At 41.2% G+C, this 20,742-nt stretch overlaps 1 protein-coding gene across 19 annotated transcripts in view; it reads left to right on the top strand.

The window, feature by feature from the left end:
• eps8a (EGFR pathway substrate 8a, signaling adaptor) overlaps positions 1–20,742 on the top strand; it is a 169,942-nt gene that overhangs the window by 131,322 nt on the left and 17,878 nt on the right. For 18 of the 19 annotated variants that reach the window (XM_069909216.1, XM_069909226.1, XM_069909220.1 and 15 more), the window contains 7 exons: positions 393–466; positions 2,833–2,959; positions 3,874–3,962; positions 4,329–4,403; positions 11,617–11,765; positions 12,869–13,052; positions 16,580–16,713. In XM_069909216.1, the coding sequence (XP_069765317.1) occupies positions 393–466; positions 2,833–2,959; positions 3,874–3,962; positions 4,329–4,403; positions 11,617–11,765; positions 12,869–13,052; positions 16,580–16,713 (832 nt within the window). The remainder of the gene's footprint in view (positions 1–392; positions 467–2,832; positions 2,960–3,873; positions 3,963–4,328; positions 4,404–11,616; positions 11,766–12,868; positions 13,053–16,579; positions 16,714–20,742) is intronic. The other variant, XM_069909225.1, reaches the window with a different exon arrangement.

Here is a 20,742-nt window from a genome sequence, read left to right on the forward strand (position 1 = left end):
CTGCCGGAACTTGAGGGTTTCTTAACGACCTACCAAACTAATTTCAACTGCCAGGGAAGACTAAGGCAATGCATAAGACCACCACCTGCCAGTTTCCATGCAAGCTGTAAGCTTCATGACTTTGGTAAAACTTCATTGCCAAGTCGAACTTCTGGAGTACTATATCTAAGATTATTTCAGGAGTTACTTTTCATGGTCACAAGAAGATGGTTCACCATCACCTGATCCAAAGGAATTGGGACGATTAAAAATACTAGCCTTGCCAGTGAAGTTCTAAACCAATGAATAAAGTCAATTATAACATATAGTACCAACTTGATAGAGAATTACATAGAGACTGCCTTGTAACAGTTTTCCAAAGCATTTCTTTTAAAATGCTGTGTTTTCAACAGATGAAAAACAGAAGGTTATTCATGAACCTGAAGAAACTCCAGATATGGCAGCAGTCAGAATTGATAGAGACGTGGTATGAATGTTTATTGGATTTGTTAAAATCATGCAAAATTTTCATTTGAATTTATTAAATACTGAAAATAATTAATTTCTTTAAATAACAGTATTTGAGGAAAATATACTGGGAAAGTAATTTTCAAAATATTTTATAATCATCCTTGTATATATCATCAAGCAAAATTGTGTAATTCTGTAGAAAGGAAGATAACAGAAATGATATTCCTTGGGATTTCCTGAATGAATTGATTAAGTGAAGGCATTGAGTAGGCATTTGTACCCTTAAGTTATTTACAAGTTTTGAAAACAAGAACAATCTAGATGTAGTTTTTAAAAAAATATCTGTTGATCTTATTCTGGATTCTGTATGATCTCAGAAATGAAGCAGAATACAGAGTGAAAAATGCACTATACAGTACTCGCGTAGGAGGTACTGAGCACTTGGTGCTTTAGAGTTTCCCAAGAGAGGAACTGGGAATGACCTGGTCATTCTGCCTCGAGAATCATCTCAAATGTTGCAGCAGGTAAAGGTGTAACCAGTAATTGCAATGATCTCATGACACTCTGATTATAGAAGAGAATAGGAAAAGGTGAGAACAGCCAATATTCCAGTCATCAGGAAAAACAACTCTCATTTGGAAACTTCCTTAAAGCTAAAAGGTTCTGTTATATTATTCCAACAGTTCTTCTCTCCATTACTCTGAACATCTGCCCTTGTTTTACATGAATATACATGTTATCAGGTGTTCCCTTTTATTCTTTGGAGATGTCAGTTGTTAGTGACGAGGTTGATTTTGGACGATAAAATTAAATTGTTAGTGGCGAGGTATTACCAGCCAGATCTACATGACTCTTATTAGATATCTTGCATTATTGACTCAAAATCTGGCTTGTATAACCATTCTACTCTATCTTTTGGGAGTGTTTTGGACATTAAAAAAAAAAGACGATTTGAACATTCATGCCAAAGTTCTGAAGTGACTTTCAAATAAACATTTTGCAAGACGTTAAAGGTGATGATGTTTATGTTTTGCTGTGGGCAACTGCTGAGTTTTTTTCATTCTTGGTGCACTTTCTTTCATTTCCATAGTAAATTTTGTTTCACATTTTTAACTTGTATGAAATTTGTTTTTGTGTGTAGTTTAATTGCCCATTTGTTTATTGGCTCTCAACACAATCATTAAAAAAAATGGGGTTCTGAGCCATGATAATTAAATCTGAAAAGTTGCATCCTGACCCTTGTCAATTTTGAACAAATTCTTATTTTATGGCCTTCTTCCTTTCCACTTAATCTAGAATCCCTTCTTAGAATGTTTTACCTCCAATAATTATAAATATATGAAATGATAGTCTCAAAGATAAAGATTTGGTTGAGCCCTGTTACCAAGTTGAACCAGATTTCTCATAGTTGAGTATCATGCCATATGGTGATCTGTGGTTAGTAAGGAATGACTTAAGGTGGCATGTGAGTGGGAAAAATGCTGAGGCCCACTGCCTTGATCCCCTTGATTCCAGCACCTATTTTCAGTTGCAAGCTGTGTTGTCTTGTGGTTTACACTGTGCTCAAACATTGTAGTTCTGTTTGCTGAATTCTAAAAAGGGGGTTAGTTAGGTTTCTTCTACATTTATTGCTGTGTACTCTATTCCAACATGAGAATTAAATAACCATAGAAAACAAGTGGAGTGAATACAGCTGATATAGAGACTGGGAGTCAGATAAACGTGTATGATGAAATTTGTTATATACGAGTCGATGCAAATTAACATGACTAAACTTAGACAAAGTTGCAGCAAGAAATTACACAGAAACTGGTCCATTTGGGCCTTTCGGGTCTTTGCTCATCATCATTTACATTTACACTAATCTTACATTAATACCATTTAACCCATGCCACATTCTCCTCACATTCTTCCAGATTCTACCCTAAAGGTATTAAACAATGGCCAATTAATCCTTCAGGAGGTTGTAGAAAAATAAAGTTCACCAATGGCATTCATGCAGTCAAAAAGAGACAGCGCCTGAGGTCAGGATTGAACCAGGATCTCTGGCACTGTGAAACAATCTGGGCCATTCTGCTTCCCACTTAACTGATTCTGGCATCGTTATTTTTTTCACATATATGGACCAAACAGTCATTATTTTAGCACCTGGTAATTGAGGCAAGATTTGATTCCCTGAATTGTTCCAATTGTTTGATTTTGGGTGACATTTGTTAACTCAGGTCCACAAATGAAATAATGCATAAATTTTTTTGGTTGGCCTATAATCTAAAGCTTCATGCAATAATTTTTCAATGCATTGTATAATATGATGCTGGCAATGTGCTTGCAGGAAAACAAAATACTTTTTCTGTAACTGCATGTTCACTATTTCTGTGCCAGCAAATTCTGAACCATGTTTTGGATGATGTGGAAGCATTTGTTATTAAACTGCAAAAGGCCGCTGAAGCATTTTCTCAGCTTTCGCAAAGGAAAAAATCAAAGAAGGGTAAAAAGAAAGGACCAGGGGGTGAGTAACATTTAATACCTGCCCTTGTAATGTATTAACAGCAAACTTCACTTATTTTTCTTGCTGCAGGTCAATTGTTTATTGAATGAATGTGGCCGTGCATTAGTAAACATATTTTAGTGACATGCATCTAAACTTTCCCAAATGGAAAAGTTGCTAGAAATAAATTATAAAATTCTATGTAGTTAAAATTATGATGAAATAGAAACAGGAAGAGGCCATTTGGCTTTTTTTTTTGTTCAGCCAATCAACAAAATCAAGGCTGACCATTTTAATTCAGTTTCACTTTCCTGCCCTAACCCCCTATCTCTTGGTTCGTTTCTCTCCTACATGCACTCAACACCCGAGGCTGCACAGCCTTTTAGGATAGAGAATTCCAAAGATCATGGTACAAATATATGAAACATTGTTTAAATTTTAAAATTTAAATGTTAAATTTAGACATACACCAGAGTAACTGGCCCTTCCAGCCCATGAGGCCATGCCACCTAAATATCTCAATTAGCGTACAGCCCCCACACATTTAGCCATGGATGAGCTATTATATGCAATTTGGTCACCTCTTTTTAGGAGGTGTAAGTTATGACGGGAGACCGACTTTATGACTGAACATTGTCATCTTGGTCTGAATGCTCGAAAGCCATTTACTTTCAATTTTAACTTATTCTATTTATTTAAAAAGTTCTTGATAATTAAATTTTAGTTTGACATTGGTTAGAATCATAAAAATGGATTGTAAAACAATTCAAAACTAACATTTAAAAAAAATTACATAGATCTAGGTAACTGCTCCCATGCTGAGAAATTAATTTAATACCACGTCACTGGCTTTCCTGTTCTCACCATGTATGACAATAGCAGTAAGTTTTAATACAACAATTTTGTTTTCTCACCTCCATACCCCTTTTACGTAGAGGGTGTTTTGACTCTACGTTCAAAACCACCGCCCCAAGATGAATTCTTTGACTGCTTTCAGAAATTCAAGCATGCATTTAACCTACTGGTAAGTCATTGGTTTTAAGTGTGTTATTTAATTATTTTTAAAATATGAGGTGTTTTGCATACTTACTTCTTAATTAATGTTCTTTGTTCTACTTGTCTTTTATATATATTCTTGACCACAAATTGTGATATCCACATGGGGGTACAACTTTTAACCTGAATTGCAAAGTTGTGAAACAATGTTTGACTAAAACAGTAAGATTTGTTCCACATACACCTGTTAGCATATAAATACTGTGTTTAATCAGTTCTCATGGCAAATATAAACAACATTTTACTTTTTCTGAAACTTGAAAATTTGCTCATTTGTTTTGTCCTATCTTCAGTTATTGTTCATTGCCTGTCCTCTGTTTCTCTTCCGCTTTAGGCCAAACTAAAATCTCACATACAGAATCCGAGTGCAATTGACTTGGTGCATTTTTTGTTTACACCGTTGAATATGGTGAGTTGACAGTTTTTGATGAAACTGCTCTTAAATTGTGGTCTGCCTGTTTGATTAATGACATTTGGAGTTTTCAGAACCTGTCTGTCAGGCCACATGAGGGAATGGGCATGGAATACTACAGCAAATTAGCTCGTTTAACCCATTTCATTCTGCTTTGTCTTCAGATCCTTTGAATTTCTTTTCTGTTCAGTAATTTTCTAATACCCTTTTGAAGTTTCTTAATGACTTAGTACCCTTTACCCTCTTTCAAGCAGTCCTGACTACTGAGAACATTTTACTTGTCTCAGCTTTTAATGGCAGTCACATTAAACTTGTTCTCTCTCTCTCTCTCTCTCTCGTTTTAATAATTTCCATTATAAGTTATTAAGTTCATCTAAACCCATAATAATTTAAGCTCTGTGAAATCGCAGTCTCTCAAAGGAGAACAATTCTGAGGTCCCAGTAAATTGGCGTGTCAGCGACCCATATTTAAAGTCGGATCGGGTTGGAGCATTCTCACTGAACCAGTGCGACCTGTCACATAGGGACCCGACATCCTGGTGCAAAAGGAGTCGGGACCTGCAGCATCACAGCGTCGGTGTCCCAGGAAGGCAGATAAGCCTTTTGCACAGGAGCTGATGCAAAATGCATTGGCTCTGATACCACCTACCTTGGCGGGTAAGTACTGGGATGAAAATGACCCCCTCCCCAATACCATGTTGGTCATGTTCACACAGGTAAGTCAAACGGTAAAAAGGCAATTAAATACTGACTTTCAGGGGCAGTGTGAAAGCATGTTAACAGAGCTCTTGAACCCTACCTTCTCAATATAGGTTCAGGTTCCTTTATTGTCATGTAATAAAAACAGTGCAATATAAAAGGAACTTGCTTTAGTCTATCGTAAGATTAACCATTGGCAGAAACTGCCTGGTGCCTTTTGCAGTCAGAGAAAATGAAGTAAAAGAGAGTCACTGCATGTCCAAGTAATGTTTCGAAGTTTGCTGGTGACGTGAAACTGACGTGGATTGTAAGGGAGATGCAAGGAGGCTACAAAATGATTTAGACCAGTCAAAATGAAAAGGCAAATAATTGTTAGATGCAGTATACTCAGGTTGTGTAAACAGAAAGGCAGAGTAATATTTAAATGGTGCTGGTACTAAGGATTGTTGTACAAATGCATCCTCCAACACCAGTCACTGAAAGTAAATAAGGAGCTGCAGCAAGCAGATAAGCAGAGAAAATACATTAAATTTAAATTTAGACATACAGCCCGGTAACAGGCCATTTCAGCCGACAAGCCCATATCCAATTTACACCCAAATAACCTACACCCCTGGTATGTTTTGAATGTTGGGGTGGGGGGGCGGAACCGGAGCCCCAGAGAAAACCCACGCAGACACAGGAAGAATGTACAAACGCCTTACAGACAGTGTTGGGTTCAAACCCCATCCTGATCGCTGGCGCTGTAAAAGTATTGCTCTAACCACTACACCCACTGTGCTGTCCTTAAGTTTGGCTTTATAGGAGAAATTTAAGAAGAAGAGAATGGATATTCTGGATGAGAATATCCACTGCCTCCCAAAAAAAACATGCTAAATCTCCGAAATGCAAGACACAGCAGTTTGTGTAAATATGAAATGAAAGAGAATGCTAAGAAAGTTGATCCATGTGAGAGGCATATGTGAAGGGGAGAAAAAAACATTGTCACATTGGAAATTGCTGAGCCTGTGAGAGAGGAACTCTGAGAGGTGAAGATCCAACAAGCCATGCTATTCACCTTAGAGAACTCCAAGGTCATCCTCCGATCCACAGAGCAGCAGGATGAGACATGCTCGCGCTTCATCTTCCAGAAGGTTCATGAGACTAGTAAAATAATGGTCGGCACAGAATGGAAGGGCTGAAAGGTCTGTTTTCCATGCGGAGCATTCTATGTTCTAAGATCACAAGATAATAGGAGCCAAAATAGGCCAATCAGTCTGTTCTGCCATTCTATCATGACCTGATCCATTCTCCCACTATCCCTTGATGCCCTGACTAATCAAATACCTGTCAATCTCTGCTATAAATACACCCAGTGACCTCGCTTCCACAGCTGCCTGTGGAACGATCCACAGACTCATGATCTTCTGGCTAAAGAAATTTCTCTGCATTTCTGTTTTAAATTTTACCCTGAAGTTTTGTCCTCTCATTGTAGACTCCCCTACCATGGGAAACAACCTTGCCACATCTACTCTGTCAAGGCCTTTGAGCATTTGAAATGTCACTATGAGGTTCCCCCTCATCCTTCTGTATTCCACCAAGTACAGTCCATGAGCTGACAAATATTCCATGGATGTCGTCTGCACACCAAAGCTCAAGTTTGGCGCTGAACATGACCTGATACAGCCCACTCTCAACTCGCCCTTGAATATCCCGTGTCGGGCTGTGTCAGTAATTAGTGGAACCCTGGGGAATCCTTTATAGGTGCCAGCAGAAAAAAAGAGCACAGCACCTCCAATTCACCATATACATATGCCCAATTCATCATAGACGGCCGACGCTCAGACACCCTCCTGTCCAGCACTGCCGCAATTCCCCGCCCAGAAACCCGTCTAGTTGGAGTGTGGCTTTTTTGCCCCCCCACCAATGACCAGAGACCATTCTAGTTCCTTTTCGTGGAGTAGACTCTTGGGAGGGATGGCTGCCAGCTGAGTTGTACATGGCTCTGTGGGATAGGCTAGGTCTGGACCTGCTGGAAGTATACAGCACTATGCTCCTGGTAGGCAGCATGTCAGGCTCCATGAGGAAGGGCATCATCTCCCTCATCTTCAAATAGAAGGGTGAAAAGGAGGATATAAGGAATTGGAAACCCCGTCATTGTTAAATGTTGTCATAATCCTGTCCAAAACAATTGCCAATCACGCTAAGCAGGTCATCTACTCAGACCAAGTCTGCACTGTTTTTGGTAGGAAAATCTCTCGACAGCCTCGCATTGCTCAGAGATACCACTGCCTTTGTGCCGTACAGGGTTGGACACCTGCCTGGTCAGCTTTTCCAGGAGAAGACTTTCTACCAGATATCATAGAAGTATGTGATGGACATGCTCTCTAAAATGAAGTTTGAGGAGGGAATCCAGAATTGGATTAAACTTTCCAGAATTGGACTTGCAACATTTGTGCCATACCTCCTCCCTCCGGGGCCCCAAATAGGTCTTTCAAGTGAAGCATCACTTCGCTTGTACATCCACAGGACTTGTTTACTGAATCCAGCGCTCCCTTTGTGGTGTTCTCTACATCAGAGAGACCGGTCGCAGATTGGGAGATCGCTTCGCTGACCACATACTCACATCCGCATCCACAGCAACTTCCCAGTAGACAACAATTTCAGTTCCGAGTCACACTCCCAGATTCACACAACTGTCCATGGCCTTATGTACTATCCCAACCTGACCACCCGCAGATTGGGGGAACAACACCTTATTTTCCATCTAGGCCCTCTCCAGTCAAATGGATTTATCATTGACTTTTTTGTTTTCTTCTAAATCTGCTCCCTTTCCTTTCTCCTCTCCCTTTCCTGTCTTTCCAGTTCTCACCTCCATTCGCTCTTACCCACCCAAACATCCTTCTTCTCCTTCATTGCTCCTCCTTCCTTTCTCCACACGTCATCTCCTGCCTTTGCCATCCTCCCTTCCCACCCCACCCTCCCACCTGTTTGTTCAGATGCCTGTCGGCATTTTCTCATATCTTGAAGAAGGGCTCAAGCTTGAAACGTCAGTTATGTATCTTTGCCTTTCTACATAAAGGACTGTTTGACCTGCTGAGCTAAATTTTGTGTTTTTACTTTATCCATGATTTTCAAGACTTGCTACCTTGGATTAAACTGCTCTGCGCGGACATCAGTAGCGCAATCTAAATCAATGGATGGGAAGCAGATAGCTTCCCCTTCAAGTCTGGAATCAAACTGGGTTGTCTGCTCTCTCCAGTCTTATTTGTGTACTGCATAGAGCCCCTTTGCTGAATCCATCAGGAAGGATGAGGGCATAAGGGGAGCGACGTTGCCAGGCACTCAGGTCAAGGCCTCCCATTACATAGACAATGTCGCCATCTTGTGTTCAGACCCATGATTGATCTGCAGACTGATCGTCATCTGTGACCATTTTGAGTCTGCTTCAGACAGCATGGTAGACTGGAAGAGCGAGGCAATTCTCTGCAGTAACTAGTTGGATGAGTTCTCTATCACCTTCGCAGTCTGATCTGACTACCTCAGAGTTTTGGGATTTGGCTTGAAGAGGCTGAGATGATAAAATTGGTTGGAGCTGATCACAAAGGTCCACCAGAAGTCAGGTCTGTCGGTGCAGCACTCCCATTCAATAACAGGGAAGAACTTGGTCATCAGATGTTGAGGTGCTCTTGGTACTGCTGGACGTGGCCTATCAGCCACAACTCAGTCCCGGCAATCACCAGAGCAGTCTTCGAGTTGACGTGAGGATCTAAGATGGAAAGGGTCCGAAAGGTCACCAAATACAATTTGCCTGACCATAGGGGCAAGGGCTTGCCCAATGTGGCCTTCCACTGATGACCACCTTTGTGTGTGGCTGCATCAGGCTGTGTGTGGATCACCAAATGCCATTGTGTGCTGAGGTTCTATCGTCCACGGGTGGGCCTGGCCCTGTTGCTGTGCAATGTCCTAGGCCACAGGACTTTGCCATATCACCTATTCTTCATGAAAATGTTTTTCCAGAAAAACACCTTTGATCACAAACCCATCAGGCAATGATCAGCGTAGAACATCCTGAGCCGAGGACTTGATGGACAGTCCATTGAGCTGACAGTCCAGGTCATCTGGCGGCATGCCTCATCACCAGTCCTCACAAACAGGCACCAAGACTTAGCCTGGCTGGTGGGTGGGTGAGGGGAGCCCCACATGGCCAGATCCTTCCTGTACAATTGGAACATCTCCCACAATGCACATAGTCCCTGAGATGGTTCCACTAGAGTGGAGAGAGTTGCCCATCTCTGCAGAATACAGATTTGCAAAGAGTGTGTGGAGGAGGATGCAAGGTTCCTTGTCATGGTCATCCCAGTAGCAGTGCGACAGAGGACTCTCTGATTTACGGGCTGTTCCCAGGAACGAGTCAGACATCCAAAACTGGGAAGACCATCAACTCGATGAAAGACGCCCTTTGCTTTGCCTGTCTTTCAGCACACAGAAATGTCGGGTAAGGGAATGCTGCTGACTGGCATATTCCAAGCTGCAGGGGTTTCTGCTGAGGTACGCACTGAGGCTTAGCTCAGCCAACGTGGTGATGCTGTGAAGTCAAAGTTTGAACTTATTGTCAGAGTATATACCTGACATCACATATAACCCTGAGCTTTTTCCTGTGGGCACAGCAGAATTTCTTCTTCTCAGTAACCGTAAACTGTACACAAGAACAATTTGTATGCAAAAGAGAGAAAGAAAACAAACAAACAAACTTGCTTTTCAGTACAAAAAAAATCAATAATAATGGTGTGCAAAGTAAGAGCCTTTAAATGAGTTGTTTAATAGTCTAATAATAGAGGGGTAACAACTGTTCCTGAACCTTGTGGCACCTATACCTCTTTCCAGATGGCATCAGCGAGAACAGACGATGTCTTGGCTGATGTGGATCAGTGATTGCTGCTGCTCTCCATGTAGATTTTCTTGATGGTGGGGAGTGTTTTGCCTGTGATGTACTGGGTTGTGTCCACTACCTTTTGCAGGGCTTCCTATTTGTTTCCCCCATGCCAGGCCACGATGCAGCCAGTCAGACGCTTTCCACTACACGTCAGCAGAAGTTTGCCAATGTTTCCAATGCCATCCAGATCCTCCACAAATTCCTGAGGAAGTAGAGACGCTGACTTGCTTTCTTCACAATTACTTTGGACCCAGGAAATAACGTCCAAGATGGTGACTCCCAGGGATTTAAATTTACGACTCAGGATTCTTCTATTGTCATGTAATAAAACAGAAAATGTAATATCACATAAAATTCCTTTAGTCTACCGTAAGACAGACAAAGAATTGCCATCACCAGAAATTGCTGGATGCCTTCCAGACAAAGAAAGAGAAGCAAAAAAAAGAGTCGTCCCCCCCACCCCCCACCCACAGTCACTGAGTGTCCATGGATTTGCCTCCAGAGCTCCCTCAGTCTCCACAACCACACAGCCTTCAATGCAAACCATCAATAACCCAAGCTCCAGATCTAATCTCTGACACGATCAGGAAACTCTCAGCACTGTTCTGATACCCCGTATCCCTTCAGCCAGTCTCCAGCTGTCCGCAGCCTGGTGTGAATCTCCTGTCTGCAGTTGCAACCTGTGTGGATTTCTCACCTTGAGTTACTAACAGCAGGCTGCCTGTGTGTTCTCCATCCCGTGGGTCATCTCCTTTGCTTCTCCTTCTCAAACAAGGGTGGTCTCCCTGTTGTGTGGCGCCCTGCAGCAGTCCTCTGCTTCACTGAAGTCTGCAACTTCTCGTGGCTGCTGCCGTTCCTGCATGCCACCATCTTGGGCCCACCCCGCGGTTGCAGGATTTAAAAAAACACCACCATCTGGTCCATTAACAGGCTGTTTAAACCCTGCACGGAACTGACGGCAGTCGGACTAAGCATTTGGAATCGGTAGGGAGCACTGTGTCTCCATTCCCCATGGGTCCACACCAGCTGAGGCTGACGCTGCAGCAGCCCCTCTGATCCTCCAATGAGCACTGAATCATACACCTCTGGTTTTCCCCTCCAAAAGTCTACAATCACCTCCTTGGTTTTGGTGACGTCAAGTGAGAGGCTGTTGGTAATACATCATTCAGCCAAGTTTTCATCTTGCTCATATACACTGACTACTGTGGTATTATCAGCAAGTTTTAAATGGTGTTGCTATCGTACTGAGCCACACAGTTGTGTGTAAAGTGAGTCGAACAGGGAGATACGTTCGCAGCCCTGTGGTGCTCCAGTGCTGATGGAGATTGTGAAGGAGATATTCTTGTCAATCCGCACTGATCAGTCTTTCCGTTACTGACAAGCCTCTCAAACAACAGAGGGAGGAGCAAAGATAAAGTGGTGAAAACAGCTAAATAGAAAATAAATGTAGTAATGTGCAGTGAGGGAAATGAGTGCGAAGAGATTTTTAGCGGTTTTCTCTTCGTAAATAATTTATTGTAAATAAAGTCTATTTTTGATTTAAAAAAAAGAAGAGAGCCGGGAAGTCGTAATGCTAATTTCTGTAATTTGTTTCAGGTCATACAAACCACAGGTGGACCTGAGACAGGTGGTTCAATTCTCTCTCCTCTCTTGACAAAGGATGCAATAGATTTTTTAAATACATGCGTGACGTCGGAAGAAAAAGTAATTTGGTTTTCTTTGGGTGAAGCATGGACGAAGCCGAGGCAAGTTGATGGCAGCACTCCTTTATTTATCTCTTCTACAAATATTTCTGTGATAGCAAGTGATGGATTACCTCCAATTTAATTGGGTGCAGTTGCTGGGTAGGGATTTGAGATGGACAACTCAAGAACAAGATGATCATCTTTCATGTACAACATCTTCCTGCATTATTTAAATTTCCAGGCAGTGTGAGGAAATGTTCTGTCATGTTGCTTCAGGAAATAAATATATTGTCATAATTTGTTTTTTGAAGACTTTACACTGCTTTTCAGGAATCTGTTTCAGATTCATCTTAGGAGGCACTAAAATGACAAGTGGCACTCAGCTGAGGTAACATTTAATTTTAAACTATATATTTTTAAAATTTAGACATACTGCACAGTAACAGGCCGTTTCAGCCCACGAGCCCATGCTGCCCATTTGCACCCAATTAACGCACAACCCCCAGTACATTTTGAAAGGTGGGAGGAAACTGGAGTCCCCAGGGAAAACCCACGCAGGCACGGCTAGAACATACAAACTCCTTGCAAGTAGCACTGGATTCGAACCCTGATCCCGATAGCTGGTGCTGTAATCATTTCCCCCTAATGCTAACCGCGCCACCCTAAACCACATTTATTGTGCCATCAATAATCCAATCACTAATCATATTTATTACTTGCGTGTATGAATATATTCCAAATAATTTTGGAGAGTTTGATTAGCATGAACTCAAGGTTGTTGCTTTATAAACAAGGAAGGCAGCAAAATTTCAAATGTTGTTAATAGCATAATCAAAACAGATGAGCTCATTTCTATTTAAATTAACAAATTGCCCCGTGTAAACATTAACCGTTTTAATGAGCAAACTGGTTTACGAACTCGTTAGAGAAATGTCTGGTTAAGAGGTATTTTGTTTCATTATTAAAATAAATAAACAAAATAATATGTTAAAGCTTCCCAAATCATTTCAGGTCCTTGCATTAAAATATAGATAAGCTGAAATTTGTGTTCTGCATGAATTTTGAACCCTTTGAAAGTTGCCTGGTTAATTTACGTACAAGATTCCAATAATGTGCCTTTAACATGGAAGGACTGTCATCTCAGTATTGTCTTATTTTTGCAGATCTGAATGGCCCAAGGATCACTTTATCCCTCCTTACGTGCCTCACTTTAGGAATGGATGGGAACCTCCCCTTTTGTCATTTCTGGGCACACCATGTGAGCAGGAACTGAATAACTTGGCTGAATCGGTGGCAAATGCAGAGCACCAGCGAAAGCAAGAAGAGAAAAGGCGGCTGAGTGAAGAGGTACCTAAATCTCTCGGTGTGATTATACCATCAAGCCGGGAGTTTACCATCACATTTTAGCATTCTGGAAACAGCATTGCCTTTTGTATTTCAAATGAAATAATAATTATCGGCCTCAGAAGATAATTCTGCAATGGGGACACACATTCAATGTGAAGTATATTCCCTTTAATTTGAAAATGGTTATCTAAGTATCTGGTGGCATGTAATTCGAGGAAGGATGTAAAAAAAAATTCTAACTAATTGACTGTTAATAGTAGAAACACACAAAATGCTAAAGGAACTCAGCATGTTAGGCGTCATCCATGGAAGGCAATATATAATTGAGGTTTTGGACCGAAGTCCTTCATCAGGAATAGCAAGAAACTGGCAATCTGCATTCTGTTAATCATGGAGTTGTTTTACGAGAAATGTATGATGGATTCCTTGTGCAAATCGTATTAATGGAATTTATGAGCTCTGTGTGAAGTGAGAGGTGCTATTACGATGTCAGGATTGCATTTTGAATCCAGGCATTTAACAAGTCATACACCTGAATGTAGCTTGCGTTCCTATTGCGTTACAATTGCTTTGCAAGGCAGTTTACTGGGAAATCTATAAAAGGTGCATGAGATCAGTGTGTTAAACTAATTATGTTATATTCAGATGAGAAAAGTGAAGGGCATAAGAGAATTTAAAAAAAACACAAAGTGAAATATGTACCGTATTTGATGGCATATAAGACCCACCTTTTTCCCCCAAAAATTGACTCAAAAATAACCCCACATTTTGTATGTGAAGATGAAATTGAGCAAGTTGACGGCTATTCATCCAGCTTCAAGAAGCCCACGAAGGTGCTGCGGCTGTCAAGGAAGCGGGCCCGCAGCATTGTGAACCACCTTCCCTCGGGTGGCCCATGCTTTCTGTATCTGTCACCACTAGCCACCTCCCCCGGTGAGAAGGCCGACCATGGCTGCCTCTGCCAGCAGCGCAATACCGTCCTTTCCCGATCTGCTTTCCTCTCACTTCCTCTGGTGAGAAGGCTGACCACAGCAGCCCCCACGAGACCTTGCTTTCCGATCAGCCGCCATTATGAGTGAGAAAGCTGACCACGGCATACCCTGCCAGCAGCAAAAGGGGTTCAGAAGGGACCCGTTCGCCAACTTAACCATAAATACACTAAAAAAAATTCTTAATATCCCCTGCTGAAGTGGTGGGGGGTGGGGGGGGGGGGTTGGATCTTGTATGCCAAATATGGTATGTTCTCAAGATTAAATAGGAATCACTACATTAGTGAATGAGATTTATATCTTTTATATAAGGGATAATATCCTCAGGAGAAAATCAAAGACTGCCCATGGAATCAATTTAAGTGAGCAGTCACTTTTTCACGGCTATTTATGGGTTCTTGTCCTGCATGATTGATTATAGAGCTTACCATATTAAAACTTTGCTCAGATCAGCTTTTGAATGAATTTGACAATCTCCAAAGGATTTTGGTGTGACTGGTGTTGATGAATGCAAATAATTCCTTCTTGATTATAATGTAGAATTCAAAATCATTATCTCTACTGAACCAGACTCAAATTAAGGACTGTCTGAAAGTTTTTGGTACATTTTCCCCTTATCTGCCTGGGTTTCCTCCAGCTGCTCCCTGTTTCCTCCCATCCCGTACAGGGCTTTATTGGTTCCTTGATTTATTTGTGGGTGGCACAGGTTCATGAGCCAGAAGGGCATATGTCTAAATTTAGGTATTTTAAATTTAAAACTTGTCAAAGGAGCATTATAAGAAAGAAATTGGGTTTACTTTGAATCTGGATAAGATGATAAAACTAGGAACTGCACAACATTTTGCAGATTTTTTTTTAAACTGGAAAAAAATTCAAATGGATAGCTCAAACTCAGCTCAGTATTGGTAAATAATATGAATTTGCTTGGTGTATAATTATGAATTTTAGGCAGTTATGCTTAGCTCAGTGGTTAGAGCACTGGCCTGGTAAACCAGGGGTTGTGAGTTCGTTCCTCATTGGGGCCTTATTTCTGTGAGGGGCGCTGGACAAAGTGGCAACTCTCTGTCTACCTTCCTTAAGGATTTCATGCATGTTACATTCTAAATATAGTATTATGTGACAATAATGGAACCTTTATCTTTACCTTTTTTTTAACCTTTATATTTAATGTTCCCTGTGTGATTTAAATACAAAAATCAGCTAAAAAGAATCTCATTGTAATAAGCAAGGTATTCTGGTGAACAAATTGTATATGAGGTTGTTCACATCATTTGCTTCAAAAAAGTAGCTTGCATGTATATGAAAGTGTACAGAAATTATAATTAATGTGTAATAGTGGAAACTGTAATATTATAGGAATGGTATACTGTAGTGGCCTGCTACCTGGGAGGTGACCCAATACACAAAATGGCAGGCGAACACAGCAATCTTCCAAAGCCCAAACAGGCTAATGGCCTTTCTTCCTGGCTGACAGCTCGCGCGGCGGGAACGCCGATCAATCAGCGGCCAGAACATCGTTGATGTCACTTCTGCTGACAATGGCAGGGAAACTGGGCCTATATAAGCAAGGGCAGGGAGAGCAATAAGACAGTCTTGACTGTAACAGCATCGAATGTGTGTCATTCTTCCACTCTGCTGTAGCACGTGCTACATTGATGACTGATTAGTCAACGCTCCATGGATTTTCCTTGAAGCTGTCAAAGTTCTGGACATCGCAGCCACTAGTGAGGTTCGTGCAGGCCGAAGTCTAGTTCCAGCTTCAACGGATCTCCGCCGATTTCACGAAGTACTACTACCTGGTGATCTCGCTCGACTAAGACACAGAAGCAAGGGTTGTTGATTTCCTGCGGCAGCCTCCAGAACAAGACAAATACGATGCCCTCAAAGAGCTTTTAACCCGCAGGGATAAGGAGACATTTTGAGAGTCACCCCAATGGCAAGGGGCATCATCTAGCTCTTATTCCTGTGCTTCGCCATTGCTGTTTCACACAACTTTATTCTTACAGCTGCTTATAGCAAAGCATGACCAAGACACTCCGCTGGCTGAATATTTCTTCCCATCTCCACCAAAGTTTTGCGTGTTACTTCAGAGAATGCTTGCTTTTACAATTTTAAACTTGAGTATTTTTTTACCCATTATTTTATTATTTGTTTTAATTTTTAAAAATTTATTTTCCTCAATTTTTTTTTGCCGGTGGCTTGAATTCAGGATATTAGGGGTTTTATCAGGATATCATGTGGCATTTGGAAATACTAACGCATTATCCCAATGCAGCAGAACTCATTAAAGTATTAAATACATGTAAATTGTATGATGAGATCAGGCTTCCATAAATTGTGGAGGCAGTGGAATTAATATGGTGAATTACGATCATCTGCATCCTTAGATCCTCTGTGTAAAAGTTGTGATTTCACAAACCTCCATTGTAAATTCTTAATTTATTAGCAATCACAGTAGTTCATTGCATATTAAGGATAGCTTTTACCCGAGTCATTTCAATTCCTGATCTGCTTCTTTCATTGATTTCTGTCTTTCAGCAAGCCGTTTCACAGGAGCATCCTTCAAGTGAAGGGTATGCATCCAGCAACTCAAGTTACAAGAGGCGATCTCTGCTACAGCAAGGAACAGCCAATGCAGCTTCTAAGAGAAATAGTAACCGACATGTAGCTAGGTAACAATTAGACTGTACACGTTGTGCTGTGGACAGTTGTCTTGACTTTGTTTAAAAGATATCTTTATGCATATTCTCCATTTCCTTTCCTTCTCAATCATTTTCTCACAAGTTCTTTAAACTCTGCATTGAAATCGGATGCTTATTCAATTACATTGTCAAGTGATGAAGAGCAGAGTTAGATTATCAGGTATCTATGCATAATGTGTTTTTAAAAAGCACCTTTATAATGCTATTGCATGACACGTAATAAGTCAGAACTTTCAATGTTCTCTTATCTGTTAAACAAGAAAATGGATCTCTGTAACGTGGAATTGTTTGAGGAGCTTAGTTGGACAGACAGCATCCATGGATAGAAATGGTCAGTCAACGTTTTGGGTGTGAACCCTTGATCAAGACTAAGATAAAATGGATGATATTACATCAAGGGAAAATGAAGCTAGGGAAGTAGTCCAGAAATTACTAGACAGAAAGTGTAAAATGGAGAGACAAGTAAAGGGCTAAACCATAGAGAAGTGGTGTGGGGAAGGAAAAGTTGGATAGAAAATATAGTAGGTAACAAAAAGATAAAAAGAGTGGAATCAGGCGAGTGACCTAAAACTGGAGAAGCCAAGGTTCATAGCTTCAGGTTTAAAACTATTTTTTGCGTTTACGTTTGGCAATGGAGGAGGTCAAAAACAGACATGTCACTGTAGGAATGAGTTGGGGAGTTAAAATGGTTGGCTGCAGGAAGCTCAAGTTTAGATGATGCACTTGAATTTATCTGGATGAATGTTGATAACATGTTTGACCAAGTTTTATGTCAAGTCCAGAGTTGCAAGGTATCAAAGAGTATGCAGAGAAGGCAGGGGGAGGGGGATTGAGCAGAGAGGGAGAATGGTGGCAAGGACTTGTGGGCCGAATCTCCTGCTCCTCCTATATCTTATGGTCTTCTGATGAACAAAGTTAAACTCTATGGAATGAGAGAATCAGTGACATCAAAAGACGTTGTTTCCCTCCCTGGAAGATTGCCAGTGTTACGGTTATTGCTGTGTAATGAATATTTAGAACTGGGATAAACGTGTGGAGTCTAAAATTTCCGAAGATGCAAATTGGTGGCGTGGTTAATAGAAAGATAGTGGGAGACCGTTGGACAGTATGGATTGGCAAAATTTAATACAGTGCAGAAAAGAGAAGCACTTGCATCATGGCACAAAGTGAAGAAAGATAGTATAATCGAAATGCCATTAAGTTTATACCAGCCATCAAAAGAAATAGCGTATTACTGTGGCTCCACTCAATATTAGATCCATTAAACAGCACTTATAGTTTGGCGGCATTCACTTGACATGCCTCAAATAGCACCCATGATTGCCATAACCTGAGACTTCATAATGATTAACATTTCTCCCAACACGTTCAGTATGTTTGCAAGAGTTGGCCAAGGGGTTTGTCAATGCATGATTTTTCACCTGCTAAGTTATGTTAAACTGGCCACTCTATAGAGTTAGCACAAGTGCTCCACAATCTCAAACAATCAATTGCTCACCACAATATTGTGGAAAATATAAGCACCTTGATGATAATAAGCTGTCTTTATGCATGAACATGGGAATTTCATGCAACCATTGGAGGATTTGCTCACAGATTCATTGTCTTGCAACACAGAATTGGATCCCTCAGCCTGATTTGTCCATACCAAACAAGAAACTTTACTATGCTAATCCCCATTTTCACACATTTGGCCCATATCCCTCTATTCCTTTCCCATCCATGTGCCTGTCTAATTGTTTCTAATATATTCTATCTTCCTCTGCCACCTTGTCTGGCAGCATGCTTCATATGCCCACCAACCATGCCCCTTAAATCTCCTTTAAACATCTCCTTAAGTCTCAACTCCCTTACTAGTGTGTGGGCTAGTGCAAGCTGCGCAGCGTGTGCACTGCTGAGGTGTAGAGCTCATGGCCGCACTGTTGTGGGCCAGTACTGGGGATTGGCATTACCGCGTGGCCAGTACTGGGGATTGGATAGACAGGATGACCAGATCTTTCTCATCACCCATTGAAGCCGTTGTTTGGCTGCATTCTCTATGCTAATGAACTCACCAGCTAGCTTGCCACCATCGAGGCCCAGGAGCACTGGGGGTTGCACCAGGTTCCCAGCACCTCCATGGTATCAGTAATGAATCTCTCTCCATGATGTTATATTAATCTCTGTCGCTGATTCCATAAGCGCTCTCATTCCTGCCATTATGTCCTGAATGCTACATGAAGTACCATTGCAGGGCTAATGAAATTTGACTTTGATGTAAGCCTGACAGGAAGAAAATTGAGTTCATGTCCCCTTTCCTTCAAATTCTGTCTGGCGACTGCTGTTTCCTCTCTCATGGCATCAAGGTCCGAATTGCAATCTGTCCACACTGTTGGATAGGCTTGACGTAGGACACTCTATTCCAGGCTTTGTCAAGAGTTCACTAGGTAAAAAGGATTCAAGGTGGTGTTAACATTCCTGATCTCTGACTCTTGATCACTCTAAGTGGAGACGCTACATTGGGGATGATATTAGAAACTTTGTCCATGACTTGCATTTTGGAAGCCCAGCCTAAGGGGCAGGAGGAGGACACTATCACAAGCTAACCATCTGTCCAGTCAGTGGCCAGAGTGGATGCAAGTCGGCCTCAGTACCTGGAGAGGAAGAAGATGATGCTCTGATATCCAAAGAGCTCAGTTGCTGCAATATTTAAATCGTCACTAATGATTAAACTTTTCCAATGAGTTGACTTGGACCATTGATGCAAGGGTCAGAAAGCACACCAGCACCTCAGCTTTCTTCAAAGGCTAAGGACGTTTGGCGTGTCCCCTTGTTGCTCAACATCTTCACCATAGAGATCATCCAAGCTGGATGTATAACATTGTGGTTGGAGAGCTGCTCTGCTGAAGATCAGAAGAAGCTACAGAAGGGGCTGACATCACATAAATTTCCCTCTCCTTCACGGACTGTTATCTACACTTCTCACTTAAGAAAGGTAGCCAACATAATGAAGGACCATCACACCATGGACATGCACGGTTCTTTCTTCTCCCATTGAAGAGAAATCAAGCGTATGAAATTATATGAAAATGTGCTTAAAGACGGTTTATTTTCCTCTCTGTAGCAATGAGGCTCCTGAATGAACTCCACAACAGTGCTCTTATCCTGCCTTTGCTTTGTACTAACTGATCTTTTTCCATTGCAACTGTATATGGTGTAAATGTGCTTTGGCGATCTACTTTGAATGGTAGTATGACCTGATGGCCTGCGCACAGAAGAACCGTTCTCTTTGTAACAGGTAAAATGTGACAAATAAACCTAAGCTTTACCAGATGACATTAGTGCATCCAACATCATTTTGAAGGGAAATTAAAGAGATTTGGGCTGGGAATGGAAACCTGATAGAGTATAATTGATCAATCGTTTGTGGAAACATAAATAGAACCATAAAACCCTTCAGACGTATTTGAAATAAACTTTTACACTAGATATTTCATTAATTTTAGTATTTTAGTGCAATCATTTTCACATTGTGAACTATTTCTCAGCAAGATTGATGAGACTAACTTTTCATGTGTTCATTGTTCAAGAAAGCCAGTTTGATGTAAAACTACTTAATGGATAACTACATGGATGGGAGGGAGGGAGTTGGAGGGGTCCTAATGTGGGGAGCTGGGACCAAAGCAGGAGGGCACCTTGTTCAGTACGGAAAAGTTGGGCCTGTGGACCAGTTTCTATGCTGTATGACACTCTTGACATCACTGACTGTACTGAACTTGCATGATCCTCAAAATTACATGTTTTAAGATGAAAGAAATGATGAGGTAAAGTAACAATGTTTTTCTTGTTTCATTGAAGTTGTCAGTTGAATTGCCATACAAGTGCATGGTAAATTTGAGGCACATTATTATCTTACTGACTGCTTGGCATGCACTATTTGATATGGAGCTTTGTTGGCATTGACATAACATTTTCAGGTCCTTTGCATTGCCTTGCAAATTACAGCTTTCTTTGTTACTG

The sequence above is a fragment of the Narcine bancroftii genome, chromosome 13 (assembly GCF_036971445.1).
Source record: "Narcine bancroftii isolate sNarBan1 chromosome 13, sNarBan1.hap1, whole genome shotgun sequence".
NCBI lineage: Eukaryota > Metazoa > Chordata > Chondrichthyes > Torpediniformes > Narcinidae > Narcine > Narcine bancroftii.